This window comes from Lates calcarifer, linkage group LG13 (assembly GCF_001640805.2).
Source record: "Lates calcarifer isolate ASB-BC8 linkage group LG13, TLL_Latcal_v3, whole genome shotgun sequence".
Taxonomy (NCBI): domain Eukaryota; kingdom Metazoa; phylum Chordata; class Actinopteri; family Centropomidae; genus Lates; species Lates calcarifer.
In genome coordinates, this window is record NC_066845.1 from 2,304,086 (window position 1) to 2,331,331 (window position 27,246).

Genomic DNA, 27,246 nt, shown 5'->3' on the forward strand with positions numbered 1-27,246 from the left:
TACTCTCAATGGGATCACTGTGGAGACAGCCGGCTCCCTGTTTCCAGCCGGCCGGCCACACCGGTTTGTGTCAGGTGAAGACCTGAGGAGGTCGATGTCACTGTATGGTACGGAGATATGAGGCCAAATATACTGCAGTTCTAAATTACTTTGTGTGGAATATAACAGTAAGCAAGTAAAATGACTCAAGTTCTGTACTTAGTTATGAGGTACTTTATACCTACACCTAAATAAATTTCAGAGGAATTGTACTTTTATAACATTCTGAATGGTGCTACATACTTTATATAGGAAAAATATAAGTGTTGCTATTTTTACCTCAGTAAAAGATCTTTTTTTTTTCCAGAAAAACATCAATTTCTTCAGGATTATTTCAATTCAAAATGTTATTAGCTTTAATATTCAGAGTACATATTTTGTATCACTATACAAGCATTTACATCATGTATGTTTGACAAAATCTAAAACAAGCAACATTTAAATGCACTGAAAAATACCTTAGTCGACTAATAAATATATTAGTTTTCAGTTGCAAACAGCATGGGTTGTAGATCTAGAAAAACAAATCTATAAGAAGTTACATTTTAATTAATGTTCAAATGACAGCAGATAATGATTTAGTTTTAGTATTACAGGAAGTAAATCAAGTGTCTCATCTTACAGTTGCTGTTTGCAAACCTGTGATGCTACAGACAATGAGCTGTATTTAAAATTGTGACACTGACCGGTTTAGTTTATGTGTACCATTGTTTCACTCTTCTGTAAGGTGTCAAGTTGCATCCTCCTCTTTGTTGCAGTGGGATTGGACACACCGACAGTGGCTCCACCCCAACAAAGAGAGAGTGGAGCCTCTGCAGCCAAACTCACCTGTGAAATCTGGTCCAGTAACGACGGTCACTCACACCATCAGGGTCAAAACCTGATCGAGCAGCAGAAGAGAAGACGTCCTGAAGAACTGAGCTAAATGTATGTACTGTTTTTCTCTTTCCTCTCTGTTCTTACTCATTAAATAACAACTAAATGTCAGTGAGTGAGCGATGAAGTTTTCCATATTTAAAACTCTTTCGACACAGAAATAATCTGTCACTGATGGAGGGACGCATTGAATCTTATTGACAAGAACAGAACTATAATGTTTCATCTTTAGCACTTTTATTTTAACCATCATCAGTCATCGAAGCTGACAAACAGACTCACTACAAGGTCCACTTTGTAGCTGCTCAGAGAGATGGATGGATTACTGAATGAGCCTACCAGGCACAGGGGCCCCAGAGATAGGGGGCCCCTTAGCTAGAGCCCTCTTTCTGAAGTCAAAGTTAACATTTCTTGTTTGGAAATCAGTGAAACGTCTACAAAAAGATGCTAAATGATACAGACAGATGCAACATGACTACAGAGAGATGCAGATTGACCCGAGAGAGACATAAAGATAATTACAGAGATACAGAAAATGACTATGGAGAGACTCTAAACGCCCAAAAAGATGCACAGAGTGACTAAAGACAGAGAGACTCAGAACTACAGAGGCAATCACATAGAGATCCAAAACAATTACAAAGAGATGCTAAATGAATAAAAAGAGACACAAAAAGAATGTAGTTGTTCTCTTTTTTGAACAAAGGTGTCCACGATGACTTAAAAGTGGATTGAATGTTCATCCTCGACTACTGTTTCCAAGGTCAAGAGCAAACTCCCTACTGCATGAATTTATCAAACACATGCTTAAAGATCTGTGTTTTTGTTTTGCTCACTGACACAAAAGTTGTACTTCTGGCTCTTTGCTGTAACATGTGTATTAGTGCACATGTCATAATCGCACCGATAAGAATAACATTAATCTTAATATTCTGCAGTGGACACCATGGCCTCCACCTTCTCTGTGCGCAGCTACTCTGTACGCCAGCCCTCCTTCTCCAGCATGTCTGTGAGGGACAGCGGACGCAGCATCCGCTCCAAGCCTTCCGTCTCGCCTCTGGCCACCGTCGGCACCCTGTCTCTGTCCCGCTCCGTCTCAGTGGGCAACGGCCTCAACATGCTGGGCTCCAGCCTCTCCTTCAACGGCCTTGGTGTCGGAGCCAGCGAGAAGGAGACCATGCAGGGCCTGAATGACCGGCTGGCCAACTACCTGGACAAGGTGCGCTCACTGGAGAGGTCCAACGCTGAACTGGAGGTGAAGATCAAACAGCTGATGCTGGAGAGGGCTCCGAAAGGACATGACATCGAGGGGATGATGGCCCAGGCACATGCCATTGGGCAGGAGGTTAGTGTCCATAGATCAGGTTTAAGAATTCACTTTCTCATGAGTGTGACGAGTGACTGATATGGAATCAAAGTCTACAATATAAACCGTTTTGATCACATGTTGAATATTATCTGTTGAAGACGTAATGTTGAAACATCGTAAAGGTACTTTAGCATCTATTTTACTTTTTCTCTTGAGATTGTTTTTGTCTCTTTTGTCTGTGCACCTGATATCATGTTGGGCTGTGGAGACACAACCTTGAAGCACTAGTTCAAATACAAGAAGTAAGTTTAGGATTGTCTAACAAAGCAAAAACTGAACTTTCTCATTGTAGTTTGATAGAAATGTGATCCTCTCTTCAAGTCAACATTGACCTTCAAAGCCTGTGCTTCAAAAGAGCAAAATGACATTTGGACATGTTAACACAAAAGATAAAGACAGACTAGTCTAGGAGTCTAGGAGCAGTGACTCTTAACAGCTCCAGCCTGACAGATTTTCATGTTCTCAGTGACCAGCTTTGGTAAGAACATGTATTGTTTTCTGCCAGCGAGTTGCAGCAAACAAACCAGCACTCTAGTTATTAAAAAAAACACATATCATCTGTAGTTCCTCAGGCTTAGATCTTAACTAACTTCCTCTGTCCCCCCTGCTCAGGTGAGAAAGAAGACGCTGGACAACGCTCGTATCATGCTGGAGATTGATAATGCCAAGCTGGCAGCTGACGACTTCAGGGTCAAGTGAGTGTCACACAGAGGTTCCTTTCTTTTAACTTGCCTGTGAGTGTTCACATGGGAGCGCCAGACTGCAAAGCAATGTGAATAAATGACCTTTCTGTCAGGCTGCGAAATAAGAGTCCCATTCCCACGGTGCTCAGGCACCCGCAGGAGACAAACATCAGTTAGCGCGGGATGTGATAGATTGTGCAGGTCAGGGAGACGTCGTCCATTTCTGAGTAGTCCACAGTTGGCAAGGTGAAGCTGTAGGAAAGATGGTGGAGTCAGGATACACCCACTGCTGCCATTTTTCACAACGTGTTGATGGTATGTTCTGTGGCCTGATGTGAAGGAGTTATACATCAATTGACAGTGATTTATGGTATCAGCAGCAAAGTGCATGTGTACCTTACACGCAGATCTTTGTGTGAGTTTGCGTGGTATTTTTCACTTGTGTGTAGCCATTCTGGGATTTCATGGAAATCAAGTCATGTTAGTTTTCTGTTGTCAAAAATCACAAATCACAGCTTTGAAATGCTTTAACATGAAAAATAGACGTGTTGCACATATCTGCTGATAACCTCCTTTCTTTTAATTCTCCTCCATGTTTTTTCTGTAGATGGGAGGCAGAGGCCACTTTGTGCCAGTCGGTGGAGAGGGACTGTCAGGCTCTGAGGAGAGCGAAGTCTGACCACGACCAGATCATCGCTACTCTGCGAGGAGACCTGGACAGCCTGAAGGAGGAGCTCTACTTCCTCAAGAAGAATCACGACGAGGTGAGATCCCCGCCATGGTGAAGGTCACGTCAGACATGATCAATGAGTGTTTACTTATCAAGATAATCACCTTACAAGTTGTCAAGTAATGTAGGAAGCAGCTGCCTTCACCAAGGATGTGGTTAATATTATCCAAAAAAAAAAAACAAAAACACAGGGGTGTAATAAATTCCAGCTATAGTTTCTTTTTCTCTCAAACAGGCTAACCTGAAGCAGCTCCGAGGCAGTTTGTGTTTGCACTCTGAGGCCAGAAGCTTTAACAGTATTCAATATCTGAAACATGACAATGTTGTGTATGGACACACCCTTTGGCTCTGTAGCCATGGTGCTTCCAGAGAGCAAGATAATACTCATGTACACAGCACATGACTACCTGAGCCCATCCAGCCACAGGGACTGTGTGTGTTTAGACAGTCAGGTGTGGTGTCCAGGATGTGGACTGAGCCTTGAAAGCACTGCTCTGCTCCCTGCAGACTTGACTGAAAAGAAAGCTGTTTTTTATGCTGAGGTGGTTAAAAATATGGTCAGGAATAATTAAAGATCACTGCAGCATGGTGCCATGTTGACATGAGACCCAACTGAATTGTAAATATACCACTGTTATCACCGTGAATGCTCACAGGCAGCCTGACAACCCCGATGTAGCAACAGTCAGCAAAGACAGAAAACAGAAAGTAGTTTCCTTTTTAAACCCCTGTAGCTGTTGTGGCAATCTACACAGCACAGTGGATCTACTTCCTTGTTACCATATGTGTAGACTAACACCAGCTGAAGTCGAGTGTGAGGTGGACCACGAGAATTAAATGGTGGTTGTTTTTTCCCCCTTTAATGATTGCAGGAAATGAGCTCCCTCAAGGCACGTCTGGCCAACGAGCAGGTGAATGTGGAGGTGGATGCAGCTCAGAGTCCAGATCTGGGGGCCATACTGGCTGAACTGAGGGTTCAGTATGAGGGCATCGCTCGCAAGAACAAGGAGGAGGCTGAGGCCTGGTACCTCAAGAAGGTCAGTCACAGTTTTTTCCTTTCTTGTGGTATTACCGATTACACACTGCACGTTAAACTATATATTAATCTGATGTGTGTGTCTACAGTTAGAAGCAGTGCAGTCGGAGGTCAAAGAAAGCAATGAGGCTTTGCGATGTGCCCAAACTGAGCTCAGTGAGAGACGACGTTTCCTGCAGGCTCTGGAGGTGGAGCTCGATAGTCTTCGCAAACAGGTACAGCACTGCTTAAACACAACTAAAAAAAACAAAGTAGAAAACATCAAAATTTCCCCACTGGACAAGCCCCTGCCAGCACTCTACTGTTTTGGAGCTCAACCCGTCTTCACCTCATCTCTTCTTGCACACTGCATGTAACTATAGATAACAGCTGCTTTCTCTTTGTCAACAAAGAGCCACTATAGCGATAAAGTGTACACAGCAATTTCCAATAATCAATCACTGTGACAAGACACCAACCCAAAGGTTTTGTCTGCGTATCTGCTACAAGTGAGCACAGGTCATACAGCATATAAAGGTCTTTCAGTGAATGCAAATATAGCTCATGGATGTTTACTCAGCCTGATAGTGAGCACACATACTGAATGCAGAGATATTATGGCACTGACAGTCTCTAGTATCTCTAGTTAAGTGGTGAGGGGTCATGAATGGATGATTTCAACAGGTAAACTTACAAAGAAATATTGGGTGGTAGGAATGTACATCAAGGGTGTACTGATGTGGAGACAGTGGAGACACTTTTGTGGCCCTAACAGAGGAATATCATGTACAGTACGTCATGTTCTGTGTGAACAATCTCAAAGGGTTTAACCTTTAACCTTCCATCCACATCCGCATTATTATTAACCTGCTAATGAACTGTCACTGATTATCACTTGTATGTGCTGTTAACAGGTAGGTGTGTTGGAGGGAAACCTGGGAGAAACAGGGCACAAATACTCTGTGGAGATGGACCGTCTTCAGGCCACGCTGACCCATCTGGAGGATGAGCTGTCTCAGCTGCGTCTGGACATGCAGCGCAACAAGACCGACTACGAACAGCTGCTGCGCATCAAACAGAACTTGGAGATGGAGATTGCCACCTACAGGAGGCTGCTGGAAGGAGAGGAAATGTAAGTGAGGGCTGCGAAACTATGACTATCACTCTAAACTACATATATAACCAGATTTCATGCAGAACTGCTTCTTTAAAGCATTAGTGTGAAAACAATGTGAAACTGGTCATTCATAGTGACTTCTCCTTGGTACTTCTTGGATTAAGATGTCATATTGTTTTGCCCCACAGGGTGAAAGAAACACCTCCACCTCCTAAAAGTAAGTTCAAGCTCTTTCGTTCACTGAATGTTAAGGACCACATCCAGCCAGCTGCATATGAAACTGTACAAAATGCTCATTTGTAGAAACCTACTTGTTAATGGCCTGTTCTGCCATCTCTCTCTGGCTGGGTCATTCTAATATGAGGCTGCATTACCAACAGCGCAAAGTGGGCGACTAACCCAACTGTATTAGTACTATTATACTCTTACATGGTGCATATTTTGAAATAAACAGTGTGTTCCTGAATAGCAGTACTGGTATATACTGTACTGTAAAGGAAGGCCATGTGGGCAGCAGTATGGAGGACAACAAGTTTTCGCCTGAGGACCGTATACGTATACAGTCCTGCAGTAGATTACATACAGTTTGTTGCTGCAGCAGACAGGAGCACCTCATCCTTTGCTAAATTTGTCCCTCTTAACCCACATTAAGAGTCTGGCCTTTGGCGAGATTACTTGATATCCAGGCACAGGATTTGCTAAAAGCCTGAATAGAAGACTGAAGAAAATACAGCAGGAAAAAAATAATGATTCACCCAGTGAAAGCTGGAATCACCCACACTGGTTCTTGTCTTCTGTATTTTTTGTTTTTAGTTTACTGACATTAGGTTATACGTGAGGGTACTGATGACCAAAGTTGTCAACACTTTGGTGCAGCTTCGAATACTCATGCAGACATCATATTTTTTATTACTGTAACAACAGTACTTGTTAGTGCTGTTCCAGAAGACAAAAAAGATCATTCTCCTTCAGTGTTTTTCGTGACTAACCCTGGTTTTTAACTGTTTGACAGAAGACCCTGACGTCAGGACCAGGAAGATTGTAAAAGTCGTTACTCAGACCATGATCAACGGTAAAGTGGTAGATGAGTCCAGCGAGGTGGAGCAGATTGAAGAACGCAAAAAATGAGCCAAAGTGTGTGCAGAGAAGGAGCAGCGACGTCTGTTAAACCCAAAGTGCCTGCTGACTGTGGATCAGCGCTCTTGTTTTATAGCTTCTTTATTTTGTCTCTAAGTTTTAAGTTGCCCCCAGCTTGCCAAAACTGATCTGAAGATAAAATTCATGTTCAGTTAAATATATCCTCTTCAGCAACATGAAATATTTGTGTGCATGTGAACATTAAAATTGAAGTATAATCTGGTAATCATGACACAATAATATGTAATAGCTTTCTCCAGGGCTTTTGACTACATCTCAGAGTCTGTGAAACATATGTAAAAAGCTAGTAGGAGGACATTTTGCCTTATGAAGAATTAGCTTTCACAGTCAACCCCCATTTCCATTTAAAGCATTAGTTTGTCATTTTGGGAACTATGCCTTTTAGCTTTCTTGCCTAGAAACAGGTGAGAAAATAGGAACCATTCTCAAGTTTGTAAATATGAAGCTACAGCTAGCAGTCCATTAGCTTAGCTTAGCATAAAGACTGGAAACAAGGGGAAACAGCTAGCCTGATTCTTCCAGTAGTAACAAAATCCACCCAACAACACCTTTAAAGCTTTCTAATGGACAGGTTAGGTCTTAGTTTAATTCAGGCAAAAAACAAAGTGGAAAAAAATAGCCTTTATGCTAAGCTAACCAGCTGCTGGTTGTAGCTTCATATTTAGTGCACAGACATGAGTCTTCTCATTTCACTCTTGGCATGAAAGAGTATTTCCAAAAATGTCAAACTTTTAGTACAAACAGGATATTTTTGGAGGGTCACACTAAATGTTATTAGTTATTTGAAATTTGTCGTCGTTATAAACAAATGCTTTCTAGAAACTGTCTTGATCAGTATCAACTGTATTTGCACAATAGTTTGGCTGTAAGAATATAACAGGAGAGTTGTAACCTAATTTTTTTTATAGAAATAAACTAACCAAATAAATCAACCAAAGCAGCTGTACAGTATCAATAAAACACAGTGTTTAAAAATATGTGTCCCTGTCATTTTAGAGAGAGACTTTAGCTCAAACAGAAACTTTAACTGATACTGGAGGGGGGCAAAATGGTGGGAGGAACAAAGAAATAAATGGTTCTGCACCAAAAGGACAGAAACTGCAAAACCTACATATCAGGTAACAGACTTTTGTCTGTGTGAGTCTTGAATTTCAGCATCTTTTCTGTGAGTTTGTGTGCACTTCAGAGGCTTGGGCAGAGGAGTGGCCCTCTGAGGGGGTGTGACTGAAGGGGTGGAGTCATCCATCCCTTCAGAGTAAGAACATGAGAGTTGGCTTGTTAGTATCAGAACCTCTGTATAAAGTGACTGCCTACAATTCTGCTTGGAAAGTTAGTCAGTAAACAGTTCAAAAGTTTAAATCTAAATTTAAAAACACATTTCACCTTTAGACAGTAAGTGAAATAAGAATGTGAACAACAAGATAATCAATAAGGGTCAGAACAAAATCCTACAATGCTGTGAATAAAAGCTACTGTGCTGTTACCCTGGGTCTCTGCGATACAGGACCAGGTCAGGTGTCATGGCAACACAGAGACAATGAGCCCACAGTTAAACAGCAAAGGTTAAAAATTGTGTCAAAGGTTTACACTCTATACCTGACACTTGGGTAAAAGATTTCTCTGCATTGATGGGGAAGAATCTGCTGATTTGTTTGATCGTTAAACTTCAATATAATTCGATCCTGACTGACTAAGTCTTCCATTTAAAGTGCAGTGCTGTCATTTGAGGATTTCAGCCACTTTCAGTTTCATAACTGATCACTGAAGCGTTTGGTCAGTGTGAGAGGTTTCACAGAGAGGTGTGTGTTTGTGTGGTGAGGATATGAGGAAGAACCTAATACTGTATATTTACCTCACTTTTGTTACTTGCATGAGCAACACAAGACAATAAAATACCACATTCAAGGTATAAAAATGACTGTACAGTTGAGATGTACAAACAACTCATATAAAAACATTAGCAACGAAAGATAAGAGTCACATTAGAACCCATGCACACAGCAACAACATACAGGAAAAAAAAAAACTGAAGAATTAAATGTGACACTAGGAAGGGAAAGTTCACATAGTGCAAAAGTCTGGCTCATCAAATAAGTGTTGAGCTTAAATTTAAAGATTGTGTGAGAGAAGGATTGTGTTGCAGTATGACTACATGTACTCTACAGCTGAGACCCCCTTAATCAGAGAATTGGTCTAAATCTTGGAAACTGTGAATGATTTACATATTTGGTCTCACATATGTGGATTACTAGATTTGTCTGAAAAGTGTAATGACACTGTATAGGCACCAAATCTGGCTGATAAACTCACTTGTAAATAAAAAAATGTATTTAGTAAAGAAAGGATCTCCTTGAAGTTATCTGACTGCAAACTAAATGAATATTTTTCAGAAAAACCCCAAGAAGAAGCTGTAACCTGAGGGGTAAAATTATTTCCAATGAAAAGGTAGCAACTACATTTACAGTAACTTTTGATTTTTTTTTTTTTAATAAATAAATATAATGATATTAAATCCATAATGTGTGATCAACTTAAACTTCACTTAGAAATTTAATTAATTTAAAATTTGTCTCAAAAGCAAGGTGTAAAAACAAGTTATCTTCAAGTGGACAGGAATAGTTTGTGTACATGTGTTCATTACTCTGTGAGCTTTTCTCTGTGTCATCACCTTTCATCAGGACTTGTTAAGCACAGTCCTCACTCAGTTGTGAAAGGTTTTAATACGATGCAGTAAAAAACCCACATTCCCAGACTAAGACGTCAGTGATGACAACGTTTACAGTTAAAACTGCCAATTGAAAAAGAAGAATATAATACTTTTGGTCATATACAGTGCAATACTTCTTGAGCTGTTTTTTTGTTTTTTTTATATTTAAACACATGTGTTTTCATGGAGCCTGTCAGCCTATTTAAACATATGGGTGTGGTAATCATTTTTAATCATTATGACCTAAAAGATTCAGATAGAGCTGAAACATTGTCCCATGGCTTGAAGTCAGTGTGCAGACGTCACTCTTTTTTATCATTTAAGCCTTAAACAGCAGCAACATCAACACAGCAGCCTGAACAGCCACTAGTGGTATTTTTTGCCACCTTCATGTGAAACTAGTAAAACCCAAACATAGGTGTTTCTCGCTAACCTTTATGAGTCTGTCCCATGAGCTCATACACAACATTTGCAACCACACACACAGTGGATAACAGTTTAGAAAGAAGAACTGTGACATATGACCCAGCTGTGCAGAAATAGACAACAAAACCTTTTCTCTCTGGCACTTAACATTGTAACCACTCTGGTAATTTAATGCAGAATTACCTCTTATAATGGGATTTTGTTACTCAAAACTATTTAAAACTTTGTGTTCCTGTCTGTTATCATAATATTATCCCATGTATTGGATTTGATAACGTGAAAAGGAAGATGTTGACATCTCGTGCACTACCACATCCTCTGTATCAGTTCTGTACTGTATTTTAATAACGTAGTGAAGAGTACCTCCCTGTGGTGAAATGCATGCAGTGTCCCTGCAGAGAAAAATCACTAAGCAGTTAAAAGTCTTTTAAGAGATAGGTGGATTTATCTTTAATATGAAGTACTTTTACTTGTTTCTACTGCTTCTTGTGGGAAAATGCTGACATTTTCATACAAATATATCAAAGAGTTCACAGTATATCTTAATGTATCGTTACAACCGTCTATCCACCTCATTTTTGAAACATTTGTGGATATGCTAAATCGGCTGTGTGGTCCCCAACACGTGATTGGCTCTCGCTACTAGACGTGTCGTATGAGTCCTGGATTCTGATTGGAGCGGCACCCGATCCGGCCCTCCAATCACACGGATGCAAGTTGGGTAGCGAGAATATAAAAGCGGGGCCAGGCCGTTAGGTAACACGATGTGTTTGCGGTGCGTACATTTGTGTTCCTAAATGACTTCGACATTGATTGATTTTTAAGTTCAATGGACTTTGTCTTGTAAAATCGTTAGGGGACTAGGTCAGGTGCAGTTTTTAAGAACAACTGATGTCACATATATTACATAGAGTGTTATTTCATGTGATCAGACAAATAAACTAACACTATTTTGTTTTGGTGTAATGTTGATATTTGACCGTTTTAGATTATACTATTTTATTAATGCCGTTTTTAGTGTTTTAAAGCCGCCCATCACGTTGCGTCATGAACTAAAATGTCCAAAGGCGCATGCGTAAAGTTTAAAGCAAAGACCGTTGGTGCCTCCCATTTTGACATCAGTGTTCCCTTCGCCTGTTAAAAAAAATATAAAATAAAACTCATGTCGTTATGTAAGTTAGATGCCAAGCAACATGGTCTGATTATTCGAGTTTTATTTGTTCAATTTGTATTGTTGAGGCTTTTGTTTAGTTGAATATTTTAGTAGTTGAAGCTAACTAACGACGTAGCGTACAAGGAAGAGCTAGCTAACCATGCTAACCGAAATAGCCACGCAACATTTGTTTTTTGATATTTAAACACAGATTTTAGGAATTGAGGTGAAGTTATCTGTTTAGGGTGACATTAGACATTAAAACAAATCTATCTGGTGATGGCTGTTGGTAAGATAATAACAAGAAAAACAAATCAAGTTAACGTTTCCCTAAAATATGCCAATTTGTGTTTGAATTGCTGTTTTTATGTGATGTTTACAGGTCTGAAAACGACAGCAGTTTACCTCCTCAAATTTTCTCTGCTATCAGATATAAAGCTCTCGACTATGTGTTTGAGGTGAGTTTGTGGCTTGTTAATTACCTCAGAGTATGTCATTAAGGGAAAAAATGTGTATTTTTTGCACCACTTATTTATCTGTCAAAACAGAAAAATGCCATCCCGACCACATTGGATCTAGATCAGAAATGACTACACCTAAACTAGAGTGGTTGGAGGAAACACAGTGAAATCTACAGTTTTGTGTTTTCTAAATAATAATTTTAAAAGTTTCATATTTCTAAAAGTAGATCTCAAACAGCATTAAGGCTTTAACAACGATGTGTGACACCCTTTCACAATAACTGGTGCAAAAAACTAACTGAGAAATGGTCACTTAATATTGTCATTTATGTTTCCCATAACTGCTGAAAAAGAAGCTGCAGATCAAAAGCAAACTTCAGTATGGATCTCCTTTATTTCCATGTATATGTTTATTTCAGACAACCACCAGCTTCAAAGTCATGATGAACTTACTGGCACTGCCAACACCTTACTTCACTGGAACTGGTGACCTCTATCCTCACAGTGGCACCCTGCCTGAAGTCACCTACAGGATGCCGTGGATCAGAGGTAAACAAGTGACCTAATTAATGCCATATATGTGGGCATGGTTGTCTCAATATTTCCTGCAAATTTATGTAAGGAGTTGTTAAACAGTATCGTTACGTGGAATCATTTGAGTTACTACATTTAGACAAGACGAGATATGAGTGATTGTCAACAGAAGGGTCTGTTTATATATCAACTTCTAATGTACCTGACAGGAAAGGTGATCTCTACCTGCAAACTCTTTGTCAGTGGTTCTGTGCTTGACGATCTGGGAGGAAAAAAACAAACAGTTCATTCACCAGAAAGGTGCTTTCTGCATTTTCCTCCTGTTGCGTTTTATTATTTAAGTCATGATTCCAATATTTATATTATTTAGTTGATTTGGCTTAAAATGTTTTTTGTCATGTTCAAGATTTAGTGTGACTCTGAGTGAGGTGAACAGGGATGTGGTACCCAGCTCTAATCCTGACTCACTGACAGATCTAGACCAGGACGAGGATGTCTGCATTTTAAAAGAGTCACAGATCAATGATCCATGTCAGGAATCTTTTGTCAAGTGGACAACTGACCAGATGAAACCTGCAAATGAGAACAAAGGTAATTCATCAGTCCCATCAACGCAGGGTAAAAAAAGACCGTTGAAGGTATTAGACGTCTTACATTTCATACAATAACATTAGTTATAACTTCGGCTGCCAGGAGACAATAGCTATCAACTCATAATAGACAATTTTAGCAAAAACTGAACGATTTATTTTGTAAATGGATTATGAAATAAGGGCACCTTAGGAATAGACAAATGATGGCCCCAACCTCTCCTATACAGGTCACACAGAAAGGGACACAAAACACTTAGTATTTTGAGTCTCTGTTATAATCTTGTGTGTCCTTGTTGTTGTTTCAAGTCTTTTTGTGATAGTTTAGTGTCTCCTTTTTGTCAATATCAGTTTTTGTGTAGTCTGGAAGAAAGACTGTGTCTCAGTAAAAATGTGTTTACATCTGTTAAAGATCTCCTCCTGCCAGAGGAGCTCATGGCAGTTGATTACCTGCCACGTTTGAAGAGACATTTACCCACATTGAAAGCTAAACTGTCCAGACTGAGAACGCTTCCTGTGTCCGACCCTCTGCTGAGCTCAAGAGGAGAAACCATATCTGAGGATGCCATATTCAGGTGAAAACTGGCTCTGTACATTCACCTGTAAGTGTGTTTCACAGTTTTGTGGTCGTTCCATTTCTGTGGAGAAAGTTACTTCACTGGCTTTATTGTCACATACACGTTCTAGCTGGTCATGAGATTAAAACCTGTTGGATTACAACATTTTCAGTCTCAGTTCATCTTATGAAAAAACTCCTGACATGTGTGATGTTCAGACACGTGCAGACCTACATGAGGAGTTTCTTAAAGAGTCACTCATGAAGGAAGAGGTAATTTAAAAAAAAGAAAAGATAAAAGCCATATTGTTTTGTTGTATGAGTAGCATTAGTTAATTTGTATTATTATTCCTCTGTAGTCTCTGCTGTTACCTGATGTAGTGGATACTTTAAAACTGACCACAGAAAACTGCACCACCTTCTCAAGCATCTGTGGTCAGATGAATGTTGCTCCTGAACAGCTAGATGAGCAGCCTCCATTGCTGGATGTGCTTCATCAAGGTGAAGACAAGACAAGGAGGTTTGAAATGAAATAAAAATGCATGAGTGCAGAAAAGTTACCTGATCTAGTTGCATTTTCTTCAGCTTCCCGTTCAGGTGCATCAGTATCAGTGGACATTTCTGAGTTTGATTTACCAGAGGAGCCCAGTGAAGAATGCAAAATGAATGAAGACCTGAGAGACTCAGACTCCATAGGTACAAGTTACAAAGAATATACACAAATAGGGTAATCTGCTAGATGTTTTTGAACAGAAAGCAAATATACAGTGGCTGGTTAAAACATTGGTCTTTTACTCAGTACTTGTTTTAGAATGAAGGATGAAACAGTCACATGATATCTCTACAAGTGTTTACCTGGTGGGTCCTTCCTTCCTTTAAGGACGTATGGTGCTTCCAACTGAGATGGAGCTGGACTTAACTCTGACCCCGACTCCACAGACCAGACACCCACATCTCTGTCTGTCCACCTCTGAACTGGAGGAGGAAGAATTTTCACCGGTCTGCAGACAGTGAGTGATGACACCAGGTCAAACTGTGATCAATACAGCAGTTATCCTGATGAGGTTTAGTTCATTTTCACATATTCCACAGGGACGAACACATGAAGTGATACAGTGATATAAGACAATTAAAGAAACACACATATTGTTCTAATTTATCAAAATGACATTTAAACACACTAGACTGTGACAGAGAAACGCAACTCAGTGATATGGGTAAATGATAAATAATTTGACAAAGAAAATAAGAAGTTAAATATCTCTTTTACTTCAATACAGCCTTAATGGATATTACTGTTTTTATCACTGCACAAAATCCTGAAGTTCAGACTCTCACCACAACAAATATAAATGTCAGATTTTCCTTTAACAAACAGGATAAATATGTGACCGATTAGCTGCAGAGAGAGATTACTGATGTAAGAGTAATGTTGTTTTATGACATAGTTCATGTAGAAAAGTGCTTGTGACATTAATGATTGTCATGTAGATCTTTGGTGTCAGCGAGAGCTCACAGAGAGATGGCGGTGGCACTTTGGAAAGCAGAGAAGCACCCGACCTTTGTGGTGGGTTTTCTGTTGGCAGGTAATTACAAAGTCTAGTTTTACAGGTTTGTAGTTAAAGGGGCACTCCGCGAATTTTACATTAAGATCATTGTACTTGCTCACAGCAATGGATGTATGATATGGAGGCTCTGCAGCTGATTTTGTTCATTTATTATGTTGTGTCGCAGCTTTTGTCAAATGAAAACCAAGTATCTGATGACTACTGAAGCTTAAAACGTCGCTGCTGTATCAGAAAGCACTTTGCTTAAATTGACAGTGTTGAAAATTTTGCGGCTAGGTAATCTGCTGAACCCTAACTCACACACTGCTGGGATTATAACAGATGTGAATAACTGAGAAATACAGCGACATATACTGGAAGGAGTTAGTCATGGGAGCTCTGTAACATATACGAGCTGTCTGATAGTCTGATAAGTAGATTTTAGCATTTACTTTATCATTTTGATCAATATTGCCCCTGGCCTCAGTTGAAGGGCTGCAGTATGTTTTGCAAACCACCAGATGTCATTGTGCCCCAGAGCTTCAGCCGCCCGTCACTCCTCACCACCGAAAACTGTTGCATAACTGATGAATTCCTCTGTTATGTCTTCTGTGGCTCTGGAGTGAGTCTCAAACTGAAATTACAGACTTTAAACTTTTAACTGAAAGACATGCATCTGTATTAGCTCATTGTTCAAGATAATCCATCATAGTTCCTTCATAGATAATCCCTCATTTTTTATTTTGGTTATAAGAAATTAGTCTACTGCTTGGTGAATTATTTATTTATGGCAGATTTTGTCAGTTCTACCACAAAATGTTGACTTTTGTGAAATGCAGTCAAATGATTTTATATGAAGCACATTATATAACTGAGTTGAGGAAGTCTGTGTTAAATTAACCCCTAATCCTGGTTGTTCAAAGACCTGCACCGGAAATATATCTACAAATAATCATGAAAATCTAATTTGCTGTATTTTTTCACAGAGCCTGAAACATATGAACCAGCAATCGACTTCCAGCCTCTGTCTGAAGCTACGAAACTTGTTCGATCAGAGAAACAAAGCTTTATCGGTGTTAGCAGGGAACTACAGTCACAGATGATGGCTGAAACCCCACAGGTGTATTTGTGCAGCAGCCATGAGTTCACAGAGAGCATGAGGTCTGGGTTTCCCTCCACTGAGGTGGAAAAGATAGAAGACTTTAAAAAACTGTCACCTGAACATGAGACATGTGAGTAAAGTCTTTTTTTTTTTCTATTTAATTTGAGTGTGTTTATGTATTTCTTCAAACCAATCTTAGTGTTTTACAGCTTTAAAATGTGAAAATATAGCAGCAGATTTGACAGATCTGTGTCACCGTCTCCTCGTCTCATCTGGTTTCAGTCACAGTTGAATCTATCCTGAGGAATCCCAGAAATGAAACTCAGTCATATAACCCGAGGAAACCTGAAACTGCTGTTTTTCATGCTGAAGCTGCTGCAGATGACCTCCATCTCCAAAAAGAAATCCTCGCCCACACGTCTCAGAAAACCTTCCTGTCGCACACCGGCAACACAACCAATAAGGAGGAACAAACTGCGACAGTAATATTTTCAAAACCTGCTGCTGTCACCGCCAACACCAGAGATGACATATACAAGGTGAGGTTCTCAGAAGTTACAGGTTTGTCTTCTGCTCGTAAGAACGACACAAACAGAGACAACTGGAAGGCCAAGCAGAGCACCCACACTCCTGAGCAGACTGAGTCCTCCACACTGAAGATCAGAGACAATCACAGTGGTCTGCTGGTTACCAGACGTCCACCAGAGAAGGACCTCGACCCTCTGTCCACCTTCATGATACTGAGATCTCAGCAGACAGCTCCAGTGACTGCAGCACCTCAGGGCTCAGCCAGGTCTCCAGGTACAGACTGTGCTGAGGTTAATTTGGTTTATAATGACTAAACAGATGATGCATTTACAGGCAACATATTATATATAGATTTTTGTCCATATTTTTTAAAGATTTTTTTTGGATTTTAGGTCAAACAGAAATATGCACCAAGTACCATACCAAAGTTCTTATCTGTAGGATTATATTTTTTTGTTTAAAACAATAGGCGCCACCTGGTGGTCACATCAAAAACATGGCCATCAGATCTGTGGACACAGTTTTCAGCAATTTTGTGTTAAATTTTTTGTTGTTAAAATGAATCATTTACTTTTTTTTTTTTTTTTTTTTTTTTTGCAAAAATGCCCAAAATATCTGGTTCTAGCTTTTCAGATATTATATGTTTTTGTTTGTTTGTTTGTTTGTTTTTTCACATCTATAGCAAAACTGAATATGTTTGAGACGGTTGGACAAAACAAAATATTTTAAGACTTCATTGTGGACTCTGGGAATAGATTCATATGACTTTGTTAATATGAACTTTGAGGAGCCCCAAATTTCAACATTTCTGGGGTTCAGGTTCAAGATACTTGTATAGTTACCTTACTGTGCTCATGGTGTAATGACTCCCTCATGTCACACACTATAATCTCATCTCATCCTTTTTTTTTTTTTAATCAGCACCAAAGGTGGAGCAGAAAACTCCACTATATGAACTGCAGCCTCCTCCAGAGCAGATACAAAGATCAGACAGAAGACCAGCGTATATGAGCGGTGCTGCGTCAGGAAATGCTACCAGAGAGCAGGAAGCAGTCAGTCAGTCAACAGGTCAACTCCTCAGTCGTCCAGTCAGTCAGTCGGACCCTCAGGAGAGACGGGACAGCAGAGTAATACAGGTCCAAGCTACAGGTATGAGACATTTACATTTACAGCACCCCAAGTTAAACCATACTGTACAAAAAGGTTCAGTTTTATAATGTTGGTATTTTACTTAGCATTGTGAGAAGCTTTTACTTGAATGTCACACTTTTCCTTCATTACATTTATGTGATGATTGAGTTGTACATATATAATACGCATTGTTAGAGGTAATTAAGAGGGAACCAAAAACACTTAAAGGCATCTCAAATTTAATGGACTAGATTTTGAAATTCTTTTGTACTTCTTGCTGCTAAAACTTGTTGGTCAACTTTAAAAAAAAATAAATGCAGCACTTTCCCTGTAATGTTAAAGCTACTTCAGCACTTTTCTCACTGACCAAACTGAACTGTAGTACAGTGTCTGATGGAGAAAAGGATGGATATTGCTTTTTTAAACCTCTGTGCTCATGCTCCCTTGCAGACAGCCAGCAGCATGCCTACTCTGAGCTGCTGGCCTTTGCTCAGCCTTGGTTGAACTCTGCCAGACAGCTGGGGCTCAACTTCCCGGTGTGGGGAGACTTCAGATGCCTGGCCCCCGACCAAACACACTTCCTCCTCAAACAGCAGGAGAAGGCGCTCTGCAGGATGCGAGCACAGAGCACAGAGTCGGTCAAAGGTATGAAATGTCATCTTAATAGTGTCTAAACACATTTGTATGCGTTTTGTTTATGGCTTGAACTGTACAAACCTCTGAGCATTTTATTAGGAACACCACTATATGGGTGTTCCACACGAAGTGTTTAGTGAGTGTATTTTTAGTTATAAAGTAATTAATCCATTAAACCATATTTGAAAACTGTAAATTCCCACTGTGTTGCTTGCAGATCAGGAGCTGCTTTTCCACCAGGCAGCTCTGATTCATGTGCTGGTGACGTTCAAGGAGCTGCTGTTGAAGTGCGACCTCAGTACGGCACTCGGTCAGTTAAAGCTGCCGTCATTCCCCTTTGAAGCCCCTAAACACCTGGTTTAAGATCTTCACTCTTTGTCCAATCTTCACAAAGAGAGATTGACATTACATCCTGACTGATGTAATACTGAAAACATCTTTAACTTAGTGGAGTCCACAGAAACTCTGCGCACAGTATACACCATGCTGTGGTACTTACAGCCTTGTACTTATGCTCTGTAGAGTACCTGAGTAAGGCAGCTGAGGCGTGTTCGGAGCAGTGTCTGGAACAGCTGGTGAAGAGGCTGCAGATCATCCTCTTCCTCAGTCACAAGAACCAGGAGTCAAACCACAAGCTGCAGCAGCTACAGCAGCTGCTGGCTGCATGGATGCACAGCAGCAAAGAGCAGAACAACATGGAGAGAGTCAGTGTTCACAACAAGAGAAAAAACATACTTGTTTTGGTTTGCTTAGACAGATAAATAAAATTTATTAAATTACATTACATTGTTCCACAAATCATTAACCATCATGCTCACACTATGTACCAAGATTTTCATTTTACCACCTACTAATGTTCTGTTTTACCAGCTCCCATGATGAGCTATGTTTTCTTTCTGTAGATTCTCGTCATAACATCAGTCGACTCTGACGACAGCAGATCTATAATCATCAACGGTTTGAGGCAAGTGGCTGGTGAGTAACTCGATCTCTTTCTGCCATGTCCCTATAATCAATTCCAGTTAACTTATATTTTGTCCATATGTGGATAAAACACTAATTAAAAACACCACTAATGAACTAAACCACTGGCAAACCAAAGCAACTGCCCTTATCTAGCAGTATTTTACTAAACTGCCTGTTGAAATACAAAGTAAAAACTTGGTATAGTGGTGTTGTACAGATGAGTTTGTTCATGTTTTTCATTCTTACAGGTGCAGCTGTAACTGCAGTTTGTCCTGAGGAGAACAAGACCAAACTGAATGGAGCCAGTGTGGTCAGCAGGTAAAAATGTAGGATTTGTAACAGTACTTACCATTTACATGTATTTCAGCAGTAGTACAAAGTAACTGTGTATATTTACTTAAGGACAGTGCTCAGGTATTCATTTGACCCATGAGTATTTCCATTTTATAAAACTTTATACTTCCACCTCACATTTCAGAGGGAAATATTTTACCTTTTGCCCCATTACATACTTTTAATTTTACTCATGATACTTCTGTACATATACTTTAGACTTTTAAAGTATTATAGTATTTAAACATATTTACCATAAATCACATCCAGATTTTGTGGTTGTAATTCCATATCTTGGCATTAATAAAATATAGTTTTTAGGAGTGTTTTTTAATTTTATGAATATTAAGTAAAAACCAAGTCGTTCTTCAAACAAAAATGTAAAACAGATTTGTCTTGAGTAACAAGAGAACCTGGAGTAGCTGTTAATTGTTTCACTGTATTAAAGGAAATATTTCAAGCTGCCATACTGTGTTGAACAAAGTGTTGTTTTCACACTCCCATCCTGTCCAACCAGTGTGTGTGATAGTGTGTGTGTGGTGGTGTATGAGCAGCATATAGGCCCCGACTTCCCCTGGAACAGTTTCTGTCTGGTGGTGGAGTACGACCATCCGGGCCAATCGCCATGGTCCACGGTCTGCAGAGAGAGGAGCATCAGTCACCTCGCCTTCAGCACCAGCATCTCCAACACTGGTCTGCTGCCACCAAATATATATTATTATTCACACATACTGTGCAGTAATATTTAAATGAATTTGTTTCCCCAGAAGAGAGGGAGGAGGCGTCTTGGTGCCTCGAAGATAACGTGCCTTATGTGTTGTTTGTGACCGAGGGGCTACTTAACTGTCCACTCCTGCTACAGACACTTGAGTCTGGGTAAATTCTCCCACTCATCCAGTCTAATTACATCATATCCTGCTTAGTAAGAGTGGTAAATACCTAGATTACATTACCATATTTAGGCTAGGGACATCAACAATACCATGTCACACACACACTGGTCTTTCTATAGTTGCAAGGACCCTCGTTGACATAATGAATTCCCACAGCCCCCTAACCCTCACCTATTTCTAATCTATACTCTGAAACCAAGTCTTACTCTTCAAACAGCCTTTTGAAGTTGTTAGAATCGGCCAAAATGTCCTCACAAAGATGGTTTAGAGCAGGTCATTCAGGCATTTCATATTAGTCTTTTACACTGCTGCAGTATTTCAGTCATATAACAACTTCTGCATTAAAATGTAAAACTTATTGAATCTTTAATAGATTTACTAGATACACAGATCCACGGGACAAGTCTGCTGACATGATATTCAAAACTGAGGCCAGAATAAAAAAAATACACTTATGTTTTCAATGAAAATATCAGTAAGTAGTGATAAATTCTCATGTAATGTCTTTAAATGTCATGTTGTTTTTCTTTGACCAACAGTCCAAATCCCAAATATCTTAAATTTACAACAACCAACAAATCCTCACATTTTAGAGGCTAGAACCAGATAATAACTGCTTTTCTCTGTGTGATCACTTATGTGAACTATTAAATCAGTTTTTACTGATTTATTTTCTGGTAACAATTTAATGATTGTTTCAGCTTCAGTGGTGATAATAGTGTCTCTCTTTCAAGGTAAATGTTACCTTACCCCCAGATAGAATAGCCTGCAAAACAATTGTCACACTCAGCTTTTAATATAAAATGTTTCTACCTGCCAGTAATGATAATTTATCATTTAAATTCCACAAGGTGAGACGTGTCTGTGTGTGTCTTGTGGTGCAGGTTTAATATGACTGTGCTGGAGAGGAGCCACTGTCCGTCCTTGCAGATGCTCGGAGGGGCCCATCACTACACTGTGATCACAGTGGATGAAAGCACCGGCATCATCATTCAGGTACCAGTCAATATTAAACACAACGAGAAATGTTGTGTTTTGACCTTCAGGGCCACCATAGAATCCTTGGCAGGACACAAATCTGCTGTGATGCTGGATTAACTCATTGTTTTCATCTCCCTCTTCCGAGCTTCTTGAGTATTGCTTGGAGATGCTGAAAAATATTACATTCTGGGACAGGTTTATATTAGAGACAGCGCTTTATTAAATCTAATCTTTCCTGTTCACATTATTTAAGATTCACTTACTTTAATATCAGTTTTAACATGAAAATTCAAGTCAATTCAATTCAAGTTTAAATCCAAATTAAGTGCAAATTTTAAACCATTTTCCAGAAAGTCTGCAAAAAAATTGATAATTACTGTATGTTAAAAATAATTCACTGTCAGCAACTGTACACGTGCATCAAGTCAGTTTTATTTATTTATTTATATATCACAAATTTACATCATGGGGCTTGTACAAGATATGACAACCTCTGTCCTTTGACCTGCAAAAAACTCCCTGCAAAAATCCTTTAGGAAGAGCAGACAGACGTGTTACAGAATAGGTCAACATAATGAAATTACAGTATGGACAACCAGGATGACAAAATCAGACTGTAAACTAAAAATATGACTGTGTGTGTGTGTGTGTGCTCGTGCGTGTGCATAGGAGCAGGAGGAACTGCATCAGGAACGAGCCAGTGAGAGACTTGGTGATGAGGCTGACAGCGCTCTCTCTCCAGTACAGCTGCTGTTGGCTCATCCTGCACTGCCCAGACATCCAGGGAGGAGGGTCAGAGTGAACACACACACACACACACACACACACACACTTTTCACACAGAGGCTCAGTATCACTTTCTCTGTCTGTGCGATGGCAGATTTTCCAGCGAGGCCTTCGGTAACTTGGTGTTGGTTTATTCATCTCTGGTCCTGTTTGGGACAAAGTCCAAGGATCTAAATGTCAAGGTAGAACATATAAAACACAAACAATTAATTTTTCTGCCTTAAACTCTTGATAAACATGTTTTTCAACAACACTCTAGGTCTTTGATGCCACAAGTTTTACTGCCCAATGTCACATATATTTTAACAAATTGATTAAATAATTAATAAACGACTAATCGTTGCAGCAATATTTTAGATGAAACCAGACAGTTAAAATATCATCTAATATTATGCTGGTAGGCAAAATGATAATAAACCTGTGATTTAAGAAGTATTCAGTACTCAGTGTAGACTTACTTTGTTACAAGTATGCATTTAAAATTTAACTCAGGTAAAAGGTGCATAAATGTCAGCATCCTGAAGTGAGTAAAAGTACTAATTTTGCTCATTTCAGAACAATGTACCTCATATTATTGGACTATGATCATTAATGGATTCTGTGTACATCACTGTTGCAGCTGGTAAAGGTGGAGCTAATTTTAATTACTATGTGTTCTACTAGAGATCAAAAAAGTGTTATCTTAAACCATAGTAAGACATTGTAATTTATTTGTTGATTATATTGTATATTATTAAATCTGCTGAAATGTAGTACAATACAAGAGTGAATGTAATTAATTCCTTTCCAACACTGACAGAAACATGTTTGTTTTCTACCTTGTCTTTCAGGTGCTGATAGTGCCAGATGTGTTGGAAATTGCCAAGTGGATCAGTCAGATCTGTTTCCACAGCCTGATGTCCAGTGACAGGGATCCTCTCAGCTACCTGGACAGAGACTGGCTCATGGTGATGCCTTCACAGGTGAGCACAACACCGTCACAAAACCAGACCTTCACAGAGAAAACGGCAGAAGAAAAGGCACAGGTTTTACTGTGTGGATGCTGTGTTTTTGGTTTTATTTATGGTTAATTACATAGATGGGTGAACTACTCAATGGAAAGAGCTTTCTTTTATTCTTATTTAACACCTTGGTTGTACTCATGCAGGATAACTGCATATAAATGACTAAAAATGAACTTTTGTAATGATTAGCAGACACAACATATTGTTTAATTTCTACACAGATGACATTTATAAATAATAATTCTTGTAGTTTGGTTACCCTAAAAGGCCACTTCAATGACGTATGTAACTTTATTCAATTTGACAAGGACAAGATGGAGATCATCATATTTGCCCCAACCAACCTTTATTTTCATGTCCTTTATCTGGTTTTACCATTTCATTCTATTACAGTAGCTCATGTTCTATTAAGTAAATGTGGTATAAAAAGTGCTATATAATATTTAGTATTATAATGAGTTACAAGTTATAACACAAACAACTACTCAGTGCCTACAACATAAAGGATAACTCCATGATTTTAAAACCTGGGAAAAAAGCCCAGGTTCAAAGTCCTTTAACAATATTGTGTATGGCTTTCATTTCACCCTGAAAGACTTTGAGTTTGTGTGCTGCTATATGTCCTTAAACATATTTTTTCCTTTCCCTGCAGGAGGAAAACTGTCTGTTGCAGTTCCCATGTATAAACCCTCTGGTCAGTCAGCTCATGCTGAGGAGAGCAACGTCCTTCCAGTGGCTCCTGGAGGCCTCTCTGTCTCAGCTGAAAGACCTCCTCCCTGAGGTGCCACATAAAGTCCTCAAGGTGATCCTTGGCACGTCACTACACATAAACATGCCAAAAATACTTTTTTTTTAATGAATGGAGTGTATTTTATTTTTGTACATTTTTCATTGAGGACATTTTAATATGTCACAGTAGGCAAAGCACAGGAAACAAAAATAAATGAGTAAAAAGTTCTGCTTAGCTGCTTCAGTTTCTGGGTCTTTTTCAAGCAAACAGCCACCCATGTTATTAACACCTGTGCTTCTTCATGTAACCAGTCTAAGTGTTGGCTGTGAAAAAGGCCTGTTGACATAATTATCTGCTTCGTGACTTCTAAACTCAGTCTTTAAATATAATAAAGCAAAGTGATCTTTTTCTCTTCTGTCTTGGTTGTAGCTGTTCAGTGACACCACCTCCCTGTACACACGGACTGCAGACCCCAACCAGCCAGAGTCTCAGACAATCGTCACTGAGACAAATCAACAAACCTCTCCCCATCCACTCACCAACCCACATCCAGAGTTACTCTCTGTCGACCATAACACCAGCCTCTTGTTTGGGGCTGAGAGTGCAGAGGGCAGCTTCTGTGAACCAGACCCAGTCTCGACGGTGGAGGATGGAAACACAGATTTCAGACTTGACCTGAGTTGTTCCTTTGGCAGCCAAGATGTTTACTTGCAGAGGAGCTGGGCAAGCGGTGATCCTTGGAGAGAGGAGGTGAAGTCTTCTGGGTGGAGAAGCAGAGCCGGAGCTGCCGGGAGAGTTGTTGGGAGAGTAAACGATGAGTGGACACTTAGACCTCCGCCAAATCTCAACAACTACACCAACTACCTACATACAGCTAATGACAGTCCTCTCAAACTGGACTCCACGTTCAGGTACAGCCCCGTCCTGCAGCAGCTGCCTGATGTCACCAGTCAAATGTGTACAAACTCTTCAGTCTGCAGTGACTTCCAGCATCCCAGCAGCCGTCATATAACCTGCAGTCTGAGCCCTCCGACAGGGGTCACGCTGTGGGGTAGAGGTCAAAGTAGCCGAACAAAAGTTTCACCCATGTACGGCTCCAAATGCTGGATAGGACGAGAGAGGAAGAGGAGTGGAGAGGCTGCAGGCTTGGTTGGAACAGGTGAATATATTCAGTTGCAAGTAACTGTCAGCCAGTTTTGGCAAATCACATTTGGTTGTTGTTTTTTTTTTTTTGATAAGTAAATACAACACCTGCAGAATGAGCTTCTTCAAATGTTAACACACTGTTACTTTTTATGTCATGAACTTAAGAATAACTACATTTTTAAATAAATAGCACAGAACGAGTAATTGATAAGTCTCAGTAACTTGTTAAACACTGCTCTTAATATCCACATAACAGTAGTGGATGGAAGTGCACAATAATTTTTAGGAAAATTGGTTTAAAATTTGCCCTAAATTTGGACAGAAATCTGACTTTACTATAAACTGCCACTATAACGCTATGCAGTTTATAGTAAAGTCAGATATTCAAACAATAGCAGAGGATGTTTTTTTTTTCGAGGGAAAGGCTCTGAGATTTTTGATGTGACACTTCAGTAGGACCTGCAGAGTTTATTAAGCCTTATTTTTATTTAACAGATTAAAGATATTACCTAGTTTTTGTTTTGCAGTGTTGACACCACTGAAGAAGGGGAGGCTGAGCTACGAGAGGGTTCCCGGCAGAAGTGACGGACAGACGAGGCTCAAATTATTTTAGGGATGAATGCTTTGTTCCTATTTGTAAAGATGAATGAGAAATAAATGCTTACAGTTTTGTTAAATTCAAGTTTAAAAGTTTTAGTTCAACTGCAAAACGTTTTCATTGCAATCCAAGTTTCCAGTTTTTTAGATAAAATTTCTACATTTTACAAGTTGCTTTTTCTTTTGAAACTAGCTGTGATGAGGGAAGAAAGATGGAACATGATGGATGAAACTTAAACTTAAATTGCAATAAAGTGCAGAAGCTGCTGACAAAATAATTAAAATTAAATCTTTACAGTCTGATGTTTGTATATAAAATACTAATTTTATCATTTTAATATTTTAAAATGTTTTGTTTCATAAAGTAGTGTTTTACTACTATTACTTGTCTTAAGTTTGTGATTTTCACAGCACAAATGTTCTTATTTGTGATTTATTAAATCATAAAATACCTGTTTAGTATTTTACTGATTATTTAAGTGTCCTGCAGCCTGTAACTTCTCTTGGTTTAAACAAATATTGAATGACAATATGATAGCTGTCATTTAAAAAATGTCTTGATAGGAGGCATTGCAATTGTTGGAAATACTGCACTTAAAAGACCTTATAGTAGTTAACAAATACACTATAATGTGTTATAAAACTAGTTATTACATGTTTATATACTGCTTCCAAGTAATATATAGAGTTGTTGAGTTTGTTTTTACAAAATAAGATAAAGCATCAAGATTACAGCTGTGTGCACATTCTGCTTTTGTTTTCCTCCATACAGAGCATGCTCAGTAGTGAAAAACAAATTGTGATTTATGGTTGGAGGAGTGGGATCGGGGGTCTTTCCCAGCTGAACTGATAAAGTCTCATTTTAGCAGCTCCAATGGTGGGGCTATTTTTTTTCTCTCTTTCATTTAGTGAAGCAATCCCCTTATCGTCGTCTCTCAGCATGTGGAGAGAGTGCTTATCTTCACGAGCCAGCAGAGTGAAGCCAGCTCCCTCAGGAATGATCCCCAGACAAAGACGACCCCCGGGGACATCGACTACAAGCCTCCCTGCCTCTGGACAGCCATATCCAGCACTGGCTAGCCACCATCAATAACCCACCAGCAGATTTTTTTTCTCCACACATCTCTCTCTCTCTCTCTCTCTCTCTCTCTCTCTCTCTCTCTCTCTCTCTCTCTCTCTCTCTCTTTCTGGCCTCTGCCTTCTAACAAGCAGTGGACAAACAAAGAGAAAATGGTGTTTTTTCATGGCACAGGAACAAAAGCAGTGAGCAGGATGGTCAACGGAGTCCCCACATGAAGCTAGGTAAACAGCAGCTTAATGGTGCAGTAATTGCCCCTGACTGTTACTTTAGCCCTGCACTGAATGGGACAGGAGAGATACTGTGGGAATTAACAGGCTGTTTAAACCAAAGCCTTTCTTTAGATTTGGATCCTCCTCTGGCCACAGCTGCAA

At 39.6% G+C, this 27,246-nt stretch overlaps 2 protein-coding genes across 2 annotated transcripts; both read left to right on the forward strand.

The window, feature by feature from the left end:
* The first annotated feature begins 878 nt into the window (after positions 1-878).
* On the forward strand, positions 879-7,944 carry krt1-c5 (keratin, type 1, gene c5). Its single transcript, XM_018665309.2, has 9 exons — positions 879-966; positions 1,854-2,260; positions 2,897-2,979; positions 3,575-3,731; positions 4,570-4,734; positions 4,823-4,948; positions 5,627-5,844; positions 6,018-6,046; positions 6,842-7,944. The coding sequence occupies exons 2-9, from the start codon at positions 1,862-1,864 to the stop codon at positions 6,955-6,957; spliced, it is 1,293 nt and encodes a 430-aa protein (XP_018520825.1). The 5' UTR covers positions 879-966; positions 1,854-1,861; the 3' UTR covers positions 6,958-7,944.
* Positions 7,945-11,010: 3,066 nt separating this feature from the next.
* Positions 11,011-26,477, forward strand: shoc1 (shortage in chiasmata 1). Its single transcript, XM_018665427.2, is given in 29 exon segments — positions 11,011-11,292; positions 11,656-11,731; positions 12,154-12,283; positions 12,478-12,568; positions 12,675-12,859; positions 13,271-13,433; positions 13,588-13,687; positions 13,774-13,915; positions 14,000-14,110; positions 14,295-14,424; positions 14,906-15,000; positions 15,948-16,193; positions 16,346-16,864; positions 17,513-17,740; positions 18,173-18,367; positions 18,576-18,668; positions 18,881-19,062; positions 19,261-19,333; positions 19,573-19,642; positions 20,175-20,350; positions 20,428-20,533; positions 21,435-21,546; positions 22,201-22,239; positions 22,241-22,323; positions 22,412-22,499; positions 23,148-23,279; positions 23,974-24,123; positions 24,481-25,210; positions 25,725-26,477. Coding segments are annotated over 29 exon segments (4,533 nt in total). The 5' UTR covers positions 11,011-11,290; the 3' UTR covers positions 25,811-26,477.
* Positions 26,478-27,246: the final 769 nt, after the last annotated feature.

Coding starts and splice junctions, on each gene's coding strand:
- krt1-c5 (XM_018665309.2), top strand. CDS start 1,862: ATGGCCTCCACCTTCTCTGTGCGCAGCTACTCTGTACGCCAGCCCTCC. Junction 2,980..3,574: donor GCTGACGACTTCAGGGTCAA/GTGAGTGTCACA, acceptor TTTTTTCTGTAG/ATGGGAGGCAGAGGCCACTT. Junction 5,845..6,017: donor CTGCTGGAAGGAGAGGAAAT/GTAAGTGAGGGC, acceptor TTTGCCCCACAG/GGTGAAAGAAACACCTCCAC.